Source organism: Rutidosis leptorrhynchoides, chromosome 1 (genome assembly GCF_046630445.1).
Source record: "Rutidosis leptorrhynchoides isolate AG116_Rl617_1_P2 chromosome 1, CSIRO_AGI_Rlap_v1, whole genome shotgun sequence".
Taxonomy (NCBI): Eukaryota; Viridiplantae; Streptophyta; class Magnoliopsida; order Asterales; family Asteraceae; genus Rutidosis; species Rutidosis leptorrhynchoides.
Window position 1 is genome coordinate 504,211,032 of NC_092333.1, and position 17,660 is coordinate 504,228,691.

At 38.3% G+C, this 17,660-nt stretch overlaps 1 protein-coding gene across 1 annotated transcript; it reads left to right on the forward strand.

The window, feature by feature from the left end:
• Window positions 1-983: 983 nt before the first annotated feature.
• Window positions 984-5,266, forward strand: LOC139876026 (serine/threonine-protein kinase Nek1-like). The gene is made up of 14 exons (XM_071863325.1): window positions 984-1,161; window positions 1,268-1,334; window positions 1,400-1,465; window positions 1,748-1,794; window positions 1,866-1,911; window positions 2,007-2,087; window positions 2,192-2,234; window positions 2,311-2,360; window positions 2,441-2,522; window positions 2,686-2,735; window positions 2,989-3,062; window positions 3,158-3,209; window positions 3,293-3,718; window positions 4,296-5,266. Exons 1-14 carry the CDS (start codon window positions 1,076-1,078, stop codon window positions 4,878-4,880), a joined length of 1,755 nt encoding a protein of 584 aa, XP_071719426.1. The 5' UTR covers window positions 984-1,075; the 3' UTR covers window positions 4,881-5,266.
• The last annotated feature ends 12,394 nt before the right edge of the window (window positions 5,267-17,660 follow it).

Here is a 17,660-nt window from a genome sequence, read left to right on the forward strand (position 1 = left end):
GCCCTTCTCTTCTTCAGTTGTCTCTTCCGTTGATGACACTTTCAACCTTGTAAATTTTTAAATCATCAATTTATAATCTCTCTGAACTTTCATCATTTCTGTATGTATATATATAATATACACACACACACACACACACACACACACACCTGTTAATATAAACAATTGCCCCGTTTTTTATTTTTTTTTTACCTAAATTTTGATTTGATTTGATTTGATTTGATTTGATGCTAACCGTCGATTCACCTTCAATTTCAGGTATCATATCATTATATTTAATATCTTAGTTTTTAATTATCATATAAGGTAAGTAAGGCTTATCAATTAAATGTTTTGCTTTATTATGTGACATGTAATGTAATGATTCCGCTATATAGGTTTTCACTAATTGAAACTCAATTTGCTCGTTACTGATTATATATATATATATTTTACTCTTATTTAGGTTATTTTGTTTAAATTAATATAATAGATGATGTAACACATCCAATTATTGTGAAGCATGCTGATTATCGTAGACGTTTAAATTTAATCTAATTACGGAGTAGTACAATTTACACGGATTATTAGTATTAGTATGTAAATTAATAAGTGTTTATTTACTATAATTAATTAGTTATTCCTATTATGAAATTGAAACATGAAAATTAGGCCTTCAGAGGCTACCTGAATTTATATTTTGTAAGTATCTGTATCTTATTATAATTTAATTGCACCACATGTTTTTCATATTTTTTTCTTTTTTAAGGATGAATAGGGCTAAGTTACTTACCTATTTGATTGGATGTTTGGTTTGTATTGATAAAGATTTCATAACCACAAGTCATTTTCATTATAAGTTGTGATTTATTGCAAGTAGAATGTCACCAATTTTGAATTTCAAGTTTGTTTTATGGTGAAAGCTTTTCCTGATAGGATTATTTATCATGACATTTAAGATATATGCATTGTTATGACATGATCAATATTATACCTTTTATGTAAGAGCTATGTCATATGTGCTTTCTGTTCTGACTCAGTAAATGTGAATTATAATTTTGACACTTTTGAAGCATGCTATAACGGCTGTTAGCTAATGGATAACTACGAAGTATTAGAGCAGATCGGGAAAGGCTCCTTCGCCTCTGCTCTACTTGTTAGGCATAAACGCGAAAAGAAAAAGTGAGGCTTCCATCTCTATTGATTAATCTTCATACACTATGTGGTTATGATGGATTTTTTTATTTTTTTTGGTTTTGTTCGATTAATGAAAGCTTTAAATTTTCAGGTATGTTCTGAAGAAAATCCGACTTGCCCGACAGTCTGATAGGACCCGAAGATCTGCTGTGTTGGAGGTTATATTTCTTATTGTACATCTCAGAATAAAGAATCGAAATTAATCTGGCTTTTTCCTGTGCAGATGGAGCTTATTTCTAAAGTGCAAAATCCTTTTATAGTAGAATACAAAGATTCATGGGTCGAAAAGGTCTCTGCACTGTTTGTTCTTGCTATGTCTGTTTATTGTAAAAGATTTTCAGTTTTTTTATTATGTCTCGTGAAAGACGCCACATTTGACTGTACATGGTTTACGGAATTATTCGACTATTTCTCAAATATTTAAAATACGAAAAAGTTAACTTTATAAATATACGCTACCATATTATGAAAAGGCTGCAACTTTCATGAGACATCTAACGTATATTTTTTGGTTATCGTTGCATTTAAGCTGTTAAACTACCTTTTAAAATGCTCAACTTGTTTCTTGCAGGGCTGCTATGTGTGTATTATTATATCTTATTGTGAAGAAGGGGACATGTAAGCTATATTCATTATCATTTTAACCATTTTTTATGATATTTGATGTAATCAAACATTTGTTCATGTAGGACTGAAGCAATTAAAAGAGCCAATGGAGTTCATTTTCCAGAAGAGGTTGATCTAACATCTGTTTTATTTGCTTGTTCATGATGTTCATGTCGTTTTATTAAATATGCTTACTTTCATTTTAAATTCTGCTTAATGTTCAGAAACTCTGCAAATGGCTTGTTCAACTCCTGACAGCTATTGATTACTTGCACGTTAATCATATCCTCCATCGAGATGTTAAGGTTAACTCCAATGTTCTGCTAATCTTCTACTTAATAATCATATATTGATAATAAATTAGGTTTTGTTTAAAACGGTTATAACTAACAGTTTGGTTTCATTTCAGTGCTCCAATATTTTTCTAACAAGAGATCAAGAAATCCGACTGGGTAATCAATGGCTGGCTTAATCCTAAAAGTATCAACTTATAACTTTATTCACCTTTGTTACGATTGTCATTTATAGGTGATTTTGGTCTTGCTAAAATGTTGACATCTGATGATCTTGCATCCTCCGTAAGTATATGGCCGCAACGTCTGATTTAAAAGCTGTTTGATTCAGTCAAACTTTCTACTCACAAGTGTTTTAATATCAGGTTGTGGGAACTCCTAGTTACATGTGTCCCGAGCTTCTCGCAGATATACCGTATGGTTCTAAGTCAGATATATGGTCTTTAGGTAATTCCTGGATTTTCAGTTAGTTAAATTCTTAGTAAAGTCAAACTTTGACAAACCGAAACATTAAAAATTACGGATTGAGGTTCTGGCATATAACCGGGTTTGTCTGTAATGAGAGTGATTACTGAATAGCTAATTCACTGCTACATTGCTACGTGTACAGGGTGTTGTATATACGAAATGATGGCTTTTAAACCCGCCTTCAAAGCGTTTGTAAGTCTATCATCTGTCTGTATGAACTTCTTCCTATTAAGTTCTAGTGTTTGACTAGCACAAAAGTTTGACCCAAATGTGTTAAATACTATGGAAAACAGGGAAATTATTGTTTACATCATATTCCCTTCGTCCCAATATAACTGTCCCATTTTGACTTTGAAAGTCTTTCTTTTTCAACTTTGACTTTAATTATCTTTTGTGAATTAAAGTGACCAATTGTTTACTTCATCATGATATCGTTTATGAGCAGGATATGCAAGCTTTAATCAACAAGATAAACAAATCTGTAATCGCTCCGCTTCCAACAATGTACTCTGGTGCATTGTGAGTATTTCTTTTATTTTAATTATTTGTTATATTATACTTAAGACAGCTTTATCTTTCATGGATCTAATTGTTATTTTCTATTTAATTTATAGTCGAGGTCTTGTTAAGAGCATGCTGCGTAAAAATCCAGAAACGAGACCAAGTGTATGTAAATTTAAATTTATCCTTCCTTATTTACGCTTTCGTTTTACTTTAACCTTACTGAATTCCTTTATACTTATATCTAGGCTGCGGATTTGCTCAAACATTCACATCTTCAATCATACGTAAATGATCTCTATTTAAAATCTAACAACCCAAGACGCCACACATATCCAGTCTACAAAAAGAAAACAATATATGTCGAGACCAAAGAACCTGAACCTCAAATGGTTCTTTCTCACAAAAACCAAAAGCAATCTTGTAGCAGCGATCGAGCCTTAAATCCTAGTATATCCGAAAATGATCAAGTTTCGTTCAATTCAGACAAATTACAGGATCCTTCAAGATCCATGACCCGAAAACTAGCCACCGTCAGCATTAATGAAGACACACCAGTGGCTTCTAAGACGTCACGTGCTAGTAGAACACCAAGACTCACTCCATCAAAAACGTTTACTCCCAGACGAGAAAATACAGCGAAAATAACCAGAGTGGGTTCAAATCGTGATTTGGTATGTCTTTAATATGCTATTGTTCTCGTTTATCATTTTAATCTCCAGGTAACTCGGGGAGTTCTTGGTCGGGACTTTTTAGGGATTACTCGGAAACTCGGGGAGTACTAGGATGTTGATCAAGTTTGACTTTGACCTATTTTGACTGAGTTTTGACCAATTTTGACCAATTTTTCGAGTAATAGAGTTTTGACCGAGTTTTGACTGATTTTCCAGTAATCTTCAGTTTCGGGTTGATTTTGACCGGTTTTGACCAAGTTTGACCAAGTACTCCCCAAGTTGAAAAAAATGGCTGCTCCCCGAGTAACACTGCTCATCTTAACTATACCTGGCAAACCAAACCCAAAGTGTTAAATTTGGGTCTAATGGGTCTTGCATATGGGTCAAACGGGTCGAGTTGTAAAGTTTCTAGTTTTTGAGATTCACATCCCTAAGATTCTTAACGATTGAATGTTTGAGATTTCCCGAAAACATAAAAAAGGTTGGTTACCCAACATAGAAATCTGATTAAAGCTGGGTGCCTTTTGTGTATTTAACTCTTCGATTTGCACCAACGACATTTATACATTGTTCTCAGCCCCCGGTATCTCAAACACCAGCTAGAAGACTTTCACGGACTACACGGAAAATCTCTCTTCCAATTATTGACTCTCTAGATGTATCAGTCAACGCTCCGCTTATTGACAAGATGACAGATGTTTCGTTAACTACCACAAAAGAGTGCTTAACACTACCGGTCCCTAAAACTTCATCACTCTCAATGCAATATTGTTCTCCGGGTACTTACCCAAACAACAGAGATCAATCAGTTACAATGGACCAGTGCACTACAGTCAAACTCATTGACGAAACAAACAAAAGAATAACCAATAATGCGGTTAGCAAAACTACAGAGTACACCACGGTTGGGGTTGCATTGACCCACCCACAGCCAGATTCAGCAGGACAGAACCGTAGGTTTGACATGTCGTCTTACCAGCAACGGGCTGAGGCATTAGAAGGGTTGTTGGAGTTCAGTGCGCAGTTAATGCAGCAAGAACGGATTGAAGAGTTAGCGGTTTTGTTGAAACCGTTTGGGCCTGAGAAGGTGTCTCCTAGAGAAACTGCAATTTGGTTGTCGAAAAGCTTCAAGGGAATTGGTGGTATTGCACAGGATCTTTAATGTTTTTCGAGTTTGGTTATAAGCGCAGGTGTAAGCATCTATGACCTGATTGCTCATGTAGGAGAGAAATGGGAGGTTTTTTTCAAAGTCTGTCATGATTTTTCGGAGTTATAAACATGATTTTGATATCACATAATGAAATATGTTTTTTTTGTGTGAATATGAGAAGCTAATTTTTTTTTAAAAAAACTGTGGTTTCGATCATATTAACGTAAAGAGAACATCATATCCATGTGATACTAATTTACAAATTCCTGTGATTCTGCGCGGCTGCTTGTCTTTTATTATTGATTCTGCTACGATACTCCCGCATGGGAGATATTTTTTCAGCCGGGGATGTCGTCGAGCAACCTGTAATTCGCATGTGTATTTCGTGTAACATCAAATGTGGTTATCTTGAGTGGGTTCAATACATGTATATCATTTGTAATTGTCTCAGAGACTATATAATCAATAAAATAAAATACTTTGCTTTTCTGAAAAAAGATGGGCATTATTTTCATGTGTAGGTCTCTAATGGCAGGGGTGACAATTTATGATATTACATAAAGTAGTTGGGTTTAACCAGGCTAAATTGATAAATGGGTTAACCTGCCCAATGTGTTAGAAGAATGAGGGTATATTTGGGTTGGGTTGGTTGGGTTGGGTTGGGTTTAGTTGGGTTAAGTTATGGGTAACCTGCCAACCCGTTTAGCATCAGAAAGAAATTTAACAGTGTGTGAATCAAACTGGTTTCCGTATTTGTCCCACTTGCACTACCTCGTCAGTACAATGGATCGGTTGTATTCTTGTTGGACTTTTCCATAAATTACCGTTGTTATAAATTTTCAGTTATTTTTCCCAAAAATGAAAAATTAAATAGTAATAATATAAAATTTGTCACACATAGCCTTCGGAACTCATCAGTTTGTCACACATTTTCACCTTCAATTGCAAATCGACAATTTTCTTTCTGATGAATATTTTGGGAGCTGTTGTGTGAGGCTACCAGTTAATGATGTTCAATTGTTTGTTTAGTTGGTTGGGGGTTTGTATAGTATTTGGTCAATGTGTTTGAGTCTAGTTTAGTAAGATGTTCACGTAGATCGTAGGATTTTGTCTACTAAACTTAAGTGGCGAGTCTGAATCAATCGTATATTTATTTTTAACTTTTTTTAATGAGAGCCTTAAGGGTTATCATTAATAATTAAATTAATGCAATAAAGTATAATGTTTTCAATTGAATATAAAGATTGAATGATGTTTTTGATTATAATTCAACTATTTCAAACTGAAATTTAAGTTATACGCAATGAATATGAACATGATTTATACAAGAAAAGTCTAACAGCTCTTTCCTAATAGAAGTATGGATTCAATCTTGCTTTTGGAACCACTTTTACATAAATGGAAATATGCCTGCTGTTATAGCCGTTGACTTGCTGACTTGTGAAGCTGCAGTTTGTCCCTTTGTGATATCTTGGAAGTGATGAGATGACCTTTCTCTGATCCAAAGTCTTCATTACCATAAAAGGTAAATGCAGGTATGTCTTGTTCTTTAACACTCCCCCTCAAGTTGAATAGTGGGGTTTCCGATATTCAACTTGCCGCGAACTTCGCTGAAGAGTCTCCCGTTGACTGATTTAGTGAGGATGTCGGCTAGCTGGTCTTCTGATCTGATTTATGGTAAGTAAATGATTTCTCCATCTAATGTTTTTCTGATAAAATGTCTATCTATTTCAACATGTTTTGTGCGGTCATCTTGAACAGGGTTTTCTGAAATAGCGATTGCTGCTTCATTGTCGCACGTGATTTAAATAGCTTCTTGTGGTGGAAAACCAATCTCGGTTAGTAACTTTTTGATCCATAAGGCCTCGACTACTCCTTTGGCTATTTCTCTAAATTCTGATTCAGCACTTGAAAGTGAGACAACTTTTTGTTTCTTACTTCTCCATGCAACTACATTACCCCCGACAAGTGTGAAGAATTCGGATGTAGATTTTCTATCCCTTTTTCTCCGGCTCAGCTTGCATCTGTATATATTTGAGTCTTTAGGTGTCTGTGTCTCTTAAAAACAACTCCATGATCCGCTGTTTTCTTCAAATATCTGATGATTCTCATTACAGCTTCCATATGGTGAACCTGTGGTTGATGCATGAATTGACTCACAACTCCAACTGCATGTGCTATATCAGGTCAAGTATGAGCCAGATAGATGAGTTTTCCCACCATCCTTTGGTATTGCCCTTTATCAGCAAGATCAGCTTCATCTTCCATATATAGCTTCTGGTTTGGGATCATTGGAGTATCAACTGGTTTGCAATCAATCATACTTGTTTCTGCAAGAAAATCAAGAACATACTTCTTTTGATAGATAAATATTCCCTGTTGAGATCGCAGTACCTCAATCCCCAAAAAATATTTAAGTCTGCCCAAGTCTTTCATTTCAAATTCCTTTTTAAGTTAAAAATTTTCTCTTTATCATTTCATGTTATTATCATATCATCAACATAAATGATTAAGCATGTAATTTGTAAGACCTAAATATTTATGTACATAGAGTTAAAATGGTGTACGTAAAGTGTGTGAAGTGTAGTATAAATTTAAAAATAGACAGAGTGTGCAGACCCTAGTGTGTGCCGCGCAGGGTAAGGGTGTGCGCCGCGCACCATGCCTGCGACAGATTTCTGTCTTTTTCTATTTTGAGTTAAATGAAGGGCATTTTGGTCTTTTCAGTTGAGAACGGATCTGTGGACATATTGGCAGATTTGGATCCAACTTTGGATAATTTTCACATCCACAAACACTCTCATCTATCTTAGAGTGAGAGGGAGAATTCTAGAGAGAGAATTGGGGTTTTGGAGAAGAAGAAGCTTGAATCGATCAAAAATTCGAGTGTTAAAGTTGTTCACCTCGCTCCTAGCTACGTTTTGGTTGTTGTGGTAAGCTCTAACTCGGAATTTTAATGTTTGATTTGATATTCAAAGTTAGGGTTTGAACTTGAATTGTAGAGAAACCCATTTAAACTCTTGAAGTGAATTGATGCTAGTAATCGGGTTTATTGTTGTTGTTGGTGGTTTTGGGTTAGAAATCGACTTGGCCATGATTTGGAACTTGTACTTGGGTTTAATCACTAGGCTTGGTGATTATAGAAGTGTTGGAACCCATTTTAGTGTATTTGAAAGACTAATTTTGAAATGAGTCAAAATTAGGGTTTATGGGTGATTTTGAGAATGATAAGTGTTTAACACTTATGATTAGGTTAAATTGGCATATTGGGACCATTGTCACTAGTGTTAGTGATTATTGGTTAGCTTGGGCGCGGTTTGTGATTGGAAGTGCAATTGGTCGAAATTGCACTAAGTGTCGAATTGGGTTGGTTTGTAAATCCATCCTAATTGTGTTGCTTGATTTGTGATAATGGAATAGGTACTTTCCATTGACGTGTTGCGGGTTTGTTCGGTTGCATTCATCAAGACGACAAGGTGAGTGTTAATAACCTATGTGCATATGTATGTGTAGGATGGGTGCGGGTTGGGTGAAGTGGTTCTCGGTTATAGAGCTCACTTCACATATAGGTGGATTTGATGGACTTGTGTATAGGTCCAATTGGCACGGTTATGCGTTTTGGTTGACCACCTTTGGTGAGGTGCACACTTGTGTGTACTTTATCACATGGACTTGTGATGCGGAGTTATATAATCTCGATGTAGTGGGATTGATATTGAGTTACGGTTGAGTAACCCCGATGATGTGGGTTTTGAGGAGGTAGTGAATCTCGGGTAGTGCGGATTCATGATGACTCGGGTTGTTCGGTCATCTTATTGATGAGGTAGTGAATCTCGGGCAGTACAAATTCACTAAGGTACGGGTAGTTCGGCCAACCTCGGTTGTTGAAGTGGTGAAGGAAGTGAATCTCGGGTTGTGTGAATTCACTAAGGCTCGGGTTGTTCGGCCAACCTTCATGGGTTTAAGGTTAAGGGGTTAACCTTGTTGTATTATCGGCTGTATTTTGTATATGCGTATATATATACTTATTGTATGTTGTAGATAATCTTACGGACTTGGCTTGGTGGTACGTTAGGTATAACTTTGCTTAGTTATGCTCAGATTGCGGTATGTGTTTACTATTTGTGTGTTGACGATGCGTATTCATTTTATGCATATATATATATGTAGTATATTCTCACTCACTAAGCGTTAGCTTACCCTCTCGTTGTTTATATTTTTATAAATTTGCATGGATGTGGTGGCTCGGGTAAGCGTGGGAACTAGTGGACTCGCGGAGTTTCTTAGAAGACGTGCTTTTGGATTTGATTAGGATTTGGTAGCGTATCCCCAATCACCATGCTCAGTCTATATTTTGTGTTAAAACTCACGTGGTCGGAAACTTGTATTTTGTACGAAAGTTGTAAAACGTCCGATGTGGGCCCGGTGTCGTAAAACTCGTTTTATTATTGGAACGTGTTAGTTTTATCTAATATTATATGTTGTGAAAAGTGTTTCGTCTAAAAGTGTCGGGAAGTGGGGGATCTTTAAATGAAAATTGGAAAATTTTGACAGCAAGCTGTCAGGCCTTGTACGCGCCGCGCACCCCACTGCTATAAAAAAAATTTGCTGCGTATTCGGTTGGATAACAGGTTGGGTCGTTACAAGTGGTATCAGAGCATGGTCTAAGGGATTTAGATGACTTGAGATAGTTGCATAGACTTAGACTTTTGTGTATGCTTATTTGTTGCGGGACTTGTAGGAGTACGGGTCGGAATGGGAAATGTGGTTAGTGCCTTAATTTGTAGGTGGACTAATGGTCATATTAATATGCGGATATTATTAATATACTATTGCGTTGTGTTTGTATATATGTTTGCGTTGCGAATATCATCGAGCAAGATAGTCGTTGTACTAACGAGTTGATACGGCGTGTGTGCGTAATAAGGACTTGCAAACCTTATTACGGGTGCAAATCGTGTCTAACAAGTGATGTACGACGAGTGTTGAGCAAGATGAGGTGGTGTTGTGCGTGTGGTTTTATACATTCGTGGACTAATCGCTTTGCATTCTTTAGAATGACGATGAGAAACGGGATCGAGGTGAGCGACAATGAGTTTAATGCTAGAGTTGCGGCCGCCGTTGCAGAGCAAATGGGTGCATTTCGTGAAGAAATGGATAGGAAGTATTCCGAATTTTGAAGTAGTAGTGAAATGGAGCGTTGTCATAAGAGCTTCATGAGGACTAAACCTCCGATGTATGACGGAAACCGGATCCTTTGATAAGCAACACATGGATCTCGGATGTCGAAGGGTGTTTTCGCACTATTTAATGCCCTCCCGAGAAAAGGACACGACTCGCTACTAGCTTGTTGCGGGGTAGGGCGAAAGATTGGTTGGACGATAAAATTGATATTGTTGGTGGTGAAACGTTTATGGCGTTATCGTGGAATGATTTTAAGAAGGAATTCTTCGAGGAGTTCCGGACTCGAGCCGATTTGTCGGATTTGTGTAATGAGTTGCGAAATTTACAACAAGGATCCATGGACTTGAATACTCTCAAGACGATCTTTATGGCGAAGGCTCGTTTTTGCCTGGAGTATATTGGGAATGATCGTATGTTGATGGAAGATTTCTATCGAACTTTGAATGATGACTTGCAGAATAAAATTAGCATTGGTCAAGTGAAATTGCTTGCGGAATTATTCGCCATGGCTAGGGGTTTCGAATTGTATTCGCGATCAAAGGTTAGTGAACCTTCAAGTAAGAGAAGGGTTGATTCGTATGGTGCTCCAAGTAAGAAAACTAAGGGTATGTTTCAATTGTGGTGTTAGGGGCCACAAGTTATGGGAGTGCACAATGCCGAGAAGTGATGACAGAATGTGCTACTATTGTCATAAAGAGGGACATCGCAAGCCGGATTGTCCCAAGTTGGTGGCGGCGAATGCCGCAAGGAGACGTTAAGGTACGTTTCATTTTAATAAATATGTCCTTTGAATATTTATTATGTGTCATTGTGTACGAGTTTGTTGAAAGCATTGTGTTGTACACATTTTGTTATGGGTGACGTTCCTAGTGGAATTACCCTATGGTGACGTTTGATTGACGGGCGAAGGGTGTAATACTTGGTGCAACCAAGAATTCCTTAGTATTTGGGGAAAAGCTTTTACCAAGCCATGGGTATGGGCTTTGGTGTTCGGTTGTTAAGCGCGTGTTCGCTTTAGCCAGAGATGGTGAACCATGAGGTTCATCGGGTGGATGGAACCCGAGAGATCGAGTGTTTGATCTCGATGTATGTTGGTGTAGGAGTCTACATGACACGACGTTAGGAGCCTCTTTCATACCTACTAACGTGGTATTCGACTCCGATGGTGTCACGGTTACATTGTACTTAGGGTACCCTACAGAAACCCTTAGGTACATGAGTGACTAGATGGAAATATGACAAGCTATGGCAATCGGAGGATTGCGAGAATAAAGTTTGTGTAATTTGTGGTGAACGCTTCATTCGAAGTGATGAAGGATAGGTTAAAATCCTTCGTATGCTCAAGGTTGGAGCAAGATGTGGTGATGGGTCATGTGAACCCAATTGTTAGAAAAGTCTACCTTTCGGTAGCATTGTACGGTTGTACAAGGTGCGTGTTGTGTTGGTTTTGTGTCGTTGTTTAAATAAAGCCAACAGGTGACTGTGAGCGTCAATTTCTAGTGTGCGAAATGAATTCTTAAGAATTCGAGTGCTACGACCGATAGATAGATTGGTCACGTATTTCGGAGAGTGGTAATTATCGCAGGATGATGTTACCACGGCGATGCGATTATGGAACGTAGTTCCAAGTGGGGGAGTTACACTCCCGCACTAGGAGATTTTAGTGTGAGATTTTGGATAATGCTCATAGTAGATCCGGAATTAGTGTCGGGACCTAGATTGGTCGATTTGTGGTAGGGTACAATTTCGGTTAAATTGTACTTATGATTTTGGATTTAAATTATCACCGAGGTGGTAATGTGGTGAATCTCATTGAGTAATAATGGACGTGTTTGACGAGCAAGGTGAATTCCCTCAGTTAAGGGATGTGCGTGTCGGATTCTCTTCTAGAGAATTTTTGTTTTGTGCCTATGTGCGATATGGGTGGTTCTTGCTCGATTGTGATGGCGTTGTATACACGTACGTATGATGCGTGTGCAAGGATTCCAAGTGAGTGGAATAATGTATTTAGTTGTGCGGCCTAAAATGTGGGGTAGTCGCGGTGTTAAGACACCACTCCGGAGTTAGTGACATGTGGGTTAGTCGCGGTGTTAAGACACCACATTGTCGTGATGGGTGGGTTAGTCACGGTGATAAGACACCACCTAGGGTTTAGTGATACGCGGTGTTAAGTACACTAATGGATATTTGTGTTGGGAGTAGTGTTATATCGGCATGATATAACATTATCGGAATAGGAGTACCATTCATGTGTTGTGTTGTGGGACGTGAATATCGGGTTGTTCGTATTCACAATATTTCGGGTAGTACGATTGTCCCTGTTGGTTGGACTCATAGTTTGAGGTAGTGAATGTCGGGTAGTTCGGATTCACTAAGGCTCGGGTTGCACTGCCATCCTCGGTTATACTATGTGGTGGAGGTAGTGAATGTCGGTTTGCGCGTATTCACGATGACTCGGGTTGTGCGGTCATTTCGTTGTGGGAAATATGGTTTGGGTTGGTGAATTTCGGGTTGTTGCGAATTCACTAAGGTTCGGGTTGTTTCTAACATCCTCCATATATGTTTAGGCTCGGGTTGTTTCAGCCATCTTTGGTGTGATTAGTGATGCGATAGCCTTGTTTCGCTCACATGTTGTTACGGGTGTGACAATAGCCGATTTTGTACACCTTGGGATTAGCGTTGCCATAGTCGTTTTGGACGCTAGCGGATTTAGTCGTTTGCTTACGACTTTATGATAGTTGCGTATTGGTCGTGTTGCGCACTACAAGGGATGTTTGTGGTAAGTGTTATCCGTAAGGATTCGTTTTGTTCGGTCTTCATCGTTCGGGTTGTTGACCTCAGGTTGAGACTTGGTTGCTATTAGCATTGTACTTGGTAAGGGTACGCTAAGGGATTGATATCTCGGTAAGAGACTGGTTAAGTTTTTCCCGATGTGAGGGATTGAGCAAGTTTTAGTGCTCGGATTTGTGGATTTGATAAATCGCGGATGACGATTTAGTGTTGAAGGCGATTCATTGGAAAGAATTACCTAGAGGAGTTGGAAGAACGCGTGATGATTCCATGTATGCTAACTTTTTGTAGTAGTTTTCGGATATGGTGCGCATTGTATGTTCAAGAATGCGTGCAAGTGTGTAATTGGTAAAGGGAATAATCTTCGAATTTATGATAAATATTGTGGAAGTTGGTTTGGAACGTATGTTTGAGGACCATAGAGTGTGGGTCCGGTTGGTTAAGTGACGAGGATGACGAGGACGCGATCGATTCTAAGTGGGGGAGAGTTGTAAGACCCAAATATTTATGTTACATAGAGTTAAAATGGTGTACGTAAAGTGTGTGAAGCGTGGTATAAATTTAAAAACAGACAGACTGTGCAGACCCTAGTGCGCACCGCGCAGGGTAAGGGTGCGCGCCGCGCACCATGCCTGCGATAGATTTCTGTCTTTTTCTATTTTGAGTTAAATGAAGGGCATTTTGGTCTTTTCACTTGAGAACGGATCTGTGGACATATTGGCAGATTTGGATCCAACTTTGGATCATTTTCACATCCACAAACACTCTCATCTATCTTAGAGTGAGAGGGAGAATTCTAGAGAGAAAATTGGGGTTTTGAAGAAGAAGAAGAAGAAGCTTGAATCGATCAAAAGCTCGAGTGTTAAAGTTGTTCACCTCGTTCCTAGCTACGTTTTGGTTGTTGTGGTAAGCTCTAACTCTGAATTTCAATGTTTGATTTGATATTCAAAGTTAGGGTTTGAACTTGAATTGTAGAGAAACCCATTTAAACTCTTGAAGTGAGTTCATTGATGCTAGTAATCGGGTTTATTGTTGTTGTTGGTGGGTTTTGGGTTGGAATGATAGTAATCGGGTTTATTGTTGTTGTTGGTGGGTTTTGGGTTGGAATTGTAGAGAAACCCATTTAAACTCTTGAAGTGGGTTCATTGATGCTAGTAATCGGGTTTATTGTTGTTGTTGGTGGGTTTTGGGTTTATTGTTGTTGTTGTTGGTGGGTTTCAAAAGACTAATTTTGAAATGAGTCAAAATTAGGGTTTATGGTAATTTTGAGAATGATAAGTGTTTAACACTTATGATTGGGTTAAATTGGCATATTGGGACCATTGTCACTAGTTTTAGTGATTATTGGTTAGCTTGGGTGCGGTTTGTGCTTGGAAGTGCAATTGGTCGAAATTGCACTAAGTGTCGAATTGGGTTGGTTTGTAAATTCACCCTAATTGTGTTGCTTAATTTGTGATAATGGAATAGGTACTTTCCATTGACGTGTTGCGGGTTTGTTCGGTTGCATTCATCAAGAAGAAAAGGTAAGTGTTAATATCCTATGTGCATATGTATGTGTAGGATGGGTGCGGGTCGGGTGAAGTGGTTCTTGGTTATAGAGCTCACTTCACATGTAGGTGGATTTGATGGACTTGTGTATAGGTCCAATTGGCACGGTTGTGCGTTTTGGTTAACCACCTTTGGCGAGGTGCACACTTGTGTGTACTTTATCACATGGACTTGTGATGTGGAGTTATATAATCCCGATGTAGTGGGATTGATATTGAGTTACGGTTGAGTACCCCCGATGATGTGGGTTTTGAGGAGGTAGTGAATCTCGGGTAGTGTGGATTCATGATGACTCGGGTTGTTCGGTCATCTTATTGATGAGGTAGTGAATCTCGGGTAGTACGAATTCACTAAGGCACGGGTAGTTCGGCCAACCTCGGTTGTTGAAGTGGTGAAGGAAGTGAATCTCGTGTTGTGCGAATTCTTTAAGGATTGGGTTGTTCGGCCAAGCTTCATGAGTTTAAGGTTAAGGGGTTAACCTTGTTGTATTATCGGATGTATTTTGTATATGCGTATATATACTTATTGTATATTGTAGCTAATCTTACGGACTTGGCTTGGTGGTACGTTAGGTATAACTTTGCTTAGTTATGCTTGGATTGCGGTATGTGTTTACAATTTGTGTGTTGACGATGCGTATTCATTTTATGCATATATATATATGTAGTATATTCTCACTCACTAAGCGTTAGCTTACCCTCTCGTTGTCTATATTTTTATAGATTTGCATGGATGTGGTGGCTCGGGTAAGCGTGGGAACTAGTGGACTCGCGTAGTTGCTTCGAAGACGTGCTTTTGGATTTGATTAGGATTGGGTAGCGTATCCCCAATCACCATGCTCGGTCTATATTTTGTGTTAAAACTCACGTGGTCGGAAACTTGTATTTTGTACGAAAGTCGTAAAATGGCCGATTGGGCCCGGTGTCGTAAAACTCGTTTTATTATTGGAACATGTTAGTTTTATCTAATATTATATGTTGTGAAAAGCGTTTCGTCTAAAAGTGTAGGGAAGTGGGGGATCTTTAAATGAAAATTGGAAAATTTGGACAGCAAGCTGTTAGGCGTTGTGCGCGCCGCGCACATAGGGAGATGCGCGCCGGGCACATCGGGGGCTGCGCGCCGCTCACCCCACTGCTATATAAACAAACAAAAAAAAATTTACTGCGTATTCGGTTGGATAACGGGTTGGGTCGTTACATAATTAACTTTCCTTTTCATTTAAAAAAGAGAGTATGATCCGAGTTACTTTGTTTGAAATTAAATTTTTTCATAAATAAAGTACATCTCCCAAACCATGCCCGCGGTGATTGTTTTAAACCATATAAAGCCTTCTTAAGTCGACAAACTTCCCTGTTTTTAAAGTTGTCGGCGAATCCTGGTGGTGCTTCCATATATACTTCTTCTTTCAGTTCGCCATGTAGGAATGCATTCTTTACATCAAACTGATATAGAGGCCATTCCTCGTTAGCAGAAATCGAGAAGAGAACTCTGATGGTGTCAATCTTTGCAACTGGTGAGAAGGTTTCGGAGTAATCAATCCCGTATGCCTGAGTGTACCCTTTAGCAACTAGTCGAGCTTTGTATCTTTCAATCGTTCCATCCAGTTTGTACTTTACTGTAAATACCGATCAACATCCCACTGGTTTCTTTCCTTGAGGCATGACGCATTTTTCCCATGTGTCATTATCATCCAAAGCTTTCATTTCAACTTCCATTGCTTTTTTCCAGTGTTTTGATTTTAAAGCTTGTTCAACGGAAGTTGGAATATTCTCAGAGTAAATTGCGGAATTAAATTTATGTGCTTCTTTTGACAGATTTCCTTGTGCTATATTAGCCATGGGGTATCTAGATCTTTGGGTTTCTTTTTCTGGTGAGTATCGTTTTGGTGGAACACCCCTATTGGCTCTTTGAGGTAGGACATATCGTTGGGTGGTTTCATCGGGATTTGAATCACATTGTTCCTCTTGAGTTTGATGCTCATTACTCGAGGAGGTTTCAGTGGTCTCATGGTTTGGTGGGATAATTTCTGTAGGCTCAGGGTTTGGAATTGGTTCTGGGTTTATTGGTTCAGGGTTTGGTTTTAGTGTTGGTTCGGGGTTTATTGGCTCGGGGTTTAGTATTGGTTCAGGTTCTTGTGTTTGAGGTGGTATCCATGTCATCCAACTAAGAGTGTCATTACCCTCATTCTCCCCTCACTCGTGAGTTGGGTGACATTATAGAAATATTCAGTTTCAATAAAATCACAGTTAATAGTAGTAATGATGTGCCTTCTTTTGGGATTATAACATCGGTATCCTTTCTGGTTGACACCGATTCCTACCATAACACACTTTTCGGCACATGGATCGAGTTTTGTACGCTCATGTTTTGGAATGTGAACAAAGACCGAGCATCCAAAAACTCTAGGTTCAAGATTAAGAGAGGATGAGAGAATAAAAAAATTGTGATAACGCATCCCGAGGGGTTTTTGTACCAAGAATCTTAGTAGGTAATCGGTTTATGAGGTAGGTTGCAGTAGCAAGTGCTTCAGGCCAAAAACTTTTCGGAACTTTGGATTCAAGTATTAAAGCTCTAGTCATTTCTAGAAGTATTCGATTTTTTCGTTCTGCTACACCATTTTGTTCAGGGGTATGAGGGCATGTCGCTTGGTGAATAATCCCATTTACTTCGCAAAAAAGTTTCATGGATGTGTTAATAAATTCCCCCCCCCCCCCCCTCCATTATCATATCTTAAAACTTGTAAATTTTTATGAAATTGTGTCTGAACCATTTTATAAAAATGACAAAAAAATTTAAATACGTCTGATTTGTTTGTTAAAAAATAAATCCAGGTCATACGGGTACAATCATCAATAAAAGTAACAAAATATCTAAAGTTTTTCCCCCCATTAATCGGAGCTGGTCCCCAAACATCAGAATGAATTAAAGCAAAAGGTACATTCTTCCGAATATTAGACATTTTAAAGGTGCTACGGTGGCTTTTCTCCAAAATACAAGTTTCACAACTTAAAATAACATTAGAAGAAAATAAACTAGGAAATAAAAAACGTAAATAGCCAACTGAAGGGTGTCCCAATTTCCGATGCCATAACCAGGTGATAATGCTAAAAACGAACATATATTTCATAGCATTATCCCTCAAGAAAGACAAGATTTTAGTTGCAATTGTTCTATTTACAAGTGATATTCGTTTAAATAATAAAAGGTGAAGACAAAAGACAGATTCGACGAATTGAAGACGCAAACGACCAAAAAGCTCAAAAGTACAAA